Below are 3,699 nucleotides of genomic sequence, written 5' to 3'. Positions count from 1 at the left end.
GGATTTCTGACCCAGGGCAGGGCTGTGGTGCCACACGTCCCCCAGCAGGAGTCTGGAGTAGCCCAAGGCTTTGTGTGCCCAGGCAGAGGCAGGCAGGACGCAGAGCTGTCAGCAACGGAAGGGGCCAGCAAGGTGGGGCAGCCGGGGGATGACGACAGCCTGCAGGGACAGAGGCACAGGGCATGGACACCGTAGGACGGCCTGGGCTGCACAGGGCACAGGGATGGGCAGCAGCTGAAAGGCCCTGCCAGAGCCAACTGCTGCAGCACTTGGGCCATGGCTGCTGGCCCTGGGCCTGAGGCCAGCAGGGGACAAGTGAGCCTTGCTGTGCTGGGGCCTCATTGCCTCCTTGTCCCTGCTCAGCAGCCTGGCATGATCCTGCCCTTGGCATTGCACATCCCCAGAGCCCAGTGGCCCGGGAAGAGCCCTGAGCAATGAGGAAGGGACAGGATTTGTCTTGCCAGGGGCTGGGGCTCAGCCCTTGGACCTTTTGAATTCCTGAAACACATCCAGGTTTGCTTTGTACCAGAGACTCCTTCCCTCATTTGTCTCCACCTGTCATCATTGCCCGCAGTGTTGTGTTCTAGCTGGAACCAGGGGACACATTCTTAGTGGTGTTCCTCAGTGGGACCTATTTAAACTTCAAGAAACTTTGCAGTTTTAATTTGAGTTTGTGAGAAACTTCTTGAGAAGTTTTTGAACACTCACTCTGGGACTGAGTCTGATGTAAGCAGCAAGAAAGCCCATAGAGGGTCATTAACGTCCTTGTGCTGTGTCTCTGCTGCTGAGCTGTGCTGGGCCCTGGCACAGAGGAAGCTCCCAAGCTCAACCAAGACCTTCAAAAAGACATTTCTGCTGAGGAGCAGCTCCTCTCTCAGCCTAGCAGAGGTGAGGGCACTGCCTGCAGGCACTGAGGGGACAGCTGCCAGGCACAGGCAGGCTAAAGGCAATCAGGACTGCATAGACATTGAGCTGAGACTTCACTTGGGGAAACATCATTACAGCTGATGACATGGTGAGTATGTGGGGGTAATAATGCCTTCGGTTTTAGCTTTTATAATTTTCAGATTCTCTGCTTCTTTATATGCCTCTCAGAAACATCATATTACATATTAGTAAGTTCTCTTCACAGGCTAGTTATACAAAACAATCCATTCCAGCTAAAGAATCAAGGACATCTAGTACCCACAAATCATAAACATCGGCTAAGGACAGGGAGCAAGAAAGGGGGCAGAGACTCACTAACGAGGGTCTATGGTTGGATTATTGACCCCAAGATATAGATGAACCAAAACTTATAAAAGTGTAAAAAACTTGTGAGCAATATCCATCTTGGATGGACTTGGGTGTAGCTCGTGCCAGGCTCTTGCACTGCCCAATGTGTACCCTTTCAATAAATACCTGTTTTATTCCATTTATTTTTTTCTAGTCTCTGTTCCAGGTCAGCCTTTCCAGAATGGCTCCTGGTGCCAGGGACGGCTGCAGAGGCTGAAGCTGGAGCTGCAGACAGGGCTGCCCAGGGCTGTCCTGCACAGCAGCTCCTGAAGCACTCAGGGCTCTTGGCCAGCCCAGGGCATGTGCCACCTACCAGGGGCAGCTCTCAGCATGCCTGGCAGCTCCCCATGGACTGTGAGGAGAAGTTGGAGGTGGAAGGAGCCACCCCCATCAGGGCAGATTTCTCCTGCTGTGCAGATGGTGCTGCATGGCCAGGGCTGCTCTCAGCTTTCTCCTCAAGGGAAGGGAAAGGGGTTGTCAGGTGTGTCTGTGTCACTGAGACTCCTGCACTGTCCCACTGGGCATCAGCAGATCTGCCTCAATCTCCCTCACAAAGTGCCTCCTCACTCTCCTGTGCCTAGAGACAGCAGCAGCAGCACCTTGGCTTGCAGCATCTCAGTTTGTCTGAGCTGCCCTTAAGGCCCTGCTGCCAGGGAGATGCCCCTGGGCAGTGCCCTGTGCTGGGAGGGGTGTGCAGGGCAGAGCTGAGCCCCCAGGGCTGGGCTGGGCTCTGGGAGCACTCACAGGGACAAAGCTTGAATAGGAAGAAACAGCTCCCCGTAGGCACAACTCCAGGCAACTGAGAGCCACACCAAACCTGGATATCCCATCCTGTCTAACTGCACAGGGAAAGAAACGTGGGTTTAGAAAATCTTTCTTAGAAACCAGATCTTTCAAAATGTCTTGTTTTGCTTCCAGACATATTTAAAGTGCAGCCATTCTGAAATACAGGCAGGTGTAATGAGCGAAGGGCAGCTGTGTGGGACCATACTGTAGGTCTGACTATACTCGGGCACAGTGACCCCTGTGTTCCCTCTTGGCTCCAAAGTGCTCAGGCTCAGAGCAATGCTTAATAAGGATTTCTCTCCCTTCAAAGAAAGCAAAACCCCTATCTCAAAGATTTAAAAAAAGTGAGAGAAATTTCCCCAATGAAAGAGAAGCAATTTTGAGTAAATCTCAAAGAAAATAGCATAGGATTGACACAAGGAAACCTGTCCCAACTACTCTGTCTTCTTTTAACAGCCTACCATGCCCATACTGAAAAATGTCCAACAGCAGCTCCATCAGCCACTTCCTCCTGCTGCCATTGGCAGACACGTGGCAGCTGCCGCTCCTGCACTTCTGCCTCTTCCTGGGCATCTCCATGGCTGCCCTCCTGGGCAACGGCCTCATCATCAGCGCCGTAGCCTGCGGCCACCACCTCCACACCCCCATGTTCTTCTTCCTGCTCAACCTGGCCCTCACTGACCTGGGCTCCATCTGCACCACTGTCCCCAAAGCCATGCACAATTCCCTCTGGGACACCAGGACCATCTCCTACTCAGGATGTGCTGCACAACTATTGACTTTTGCTTTTTTCATTTCAGCAGAGTATTTCCTCCTGACCGTGATGTGCTACGACCGCTACGTGTCCATCTGCAAACCCCTGCACTACGGGACCCTCCTGGGCAGCAGAGCTTGTGCCCACATGGCAGCAGCTGCCTGGGCCAGTGGCTTTCTCACTGCTCTGCTGCACACAGTCAATACATTTTCCCTGCCCTTGTGCAAGGGCAATGCCCTGGGCCAGTTCTTCTGTGAAATCCCACACATCCTCAAGCTCTCCTGCTCACACTCCTACCTCAGGAAATTTGGGGCTTCTGCATTTACTACTTCCTTAGCACTTGGCTGTTTTTTGTTCATTGTTTTCTCCTATGTGCAGATCTTCAGGGTTGTGCTGAGGATCCCCTCTGAGCAGGGACAGCACAAAGCCTTTTCCACCTGCCTCCCTCACCTGGCCGTGGTCTCCCTGTTCCTCAGCACTGCAGTATTTGCTCACCTGAAGCCCCCCTCCATCTCCTCCCCATCCCTGGATCTGTCCCTGTCAGTTCTGTACTCGGTGGTGCCTCTAGCCCTGAATCCCCTCATCTACAGCCTGAGGAACCAGGAGCTCAAAGGAGCCACAAGAAAATTGATGATTCTGTATATTCAGAAGCATTAAATGCTCTCTTTTCTTCTGCAGAGCCTTTAGAATGTAACTATTTACAATTTCTCTGGGGGTTTTTTTTGTTTTTTTTTCTTCTTATATGTCCATTTTTTTTTCTGGTAATTTCTTCTACTGTTGTGTTTTGTACAAAATTTTCTAAATTACTCCTTTCATTTCTACATTAATATCTACTTTTCTTTTGAAAGACAAAGGCATGCAGGAGGTCCCTTCCCATGCATTTA

General features: G+C 51.5%; 1 protein-coding gene across 1 annotated transcript; it reads left to right on the top strand.

Moving 5' to 3' along the window:
- Positions 1-2,920: 2,920 nt before the first annotated feature.
- LOC130265971 (olfactory receptor 14J1-like) lies at positions 2,921-3,472 on the top strand (the record flags this gene model as incomplete). Its single annotated transcript, XM_056515314.1, has 1 exon — positions 2,921-3,472. A coding segment is annotated over one exon (552 nt), but the record flags the coding sequence as incomplete, so codon positions are not given.
- Between the last annotated feature and the right edge of the window lie 227 nt (positions 3,473-3,699).

This window comes from Oenanthe melanoleuca, unplaced genomic scaffold (assembly GCF_029582105.1).
Source record: "Oenanthe melanoleuca isolate GR-GAL-2019-014 unplaced genomic scaffold, OMel1.0 S001, whole genome shotgun sequence".
Classification (NCBI taxonomy): domain Eukaryota; kingdom Metazoa; phylum Chordata; class Aves; order Passeriformes; family Muscicapidae; genus Oenanthe; species Oenanthe melanoleuca.
Note: the sequence above shows the minus strand (reverse complement) of the source record. Positions and strands in the feature narration are given on the sequence as shown.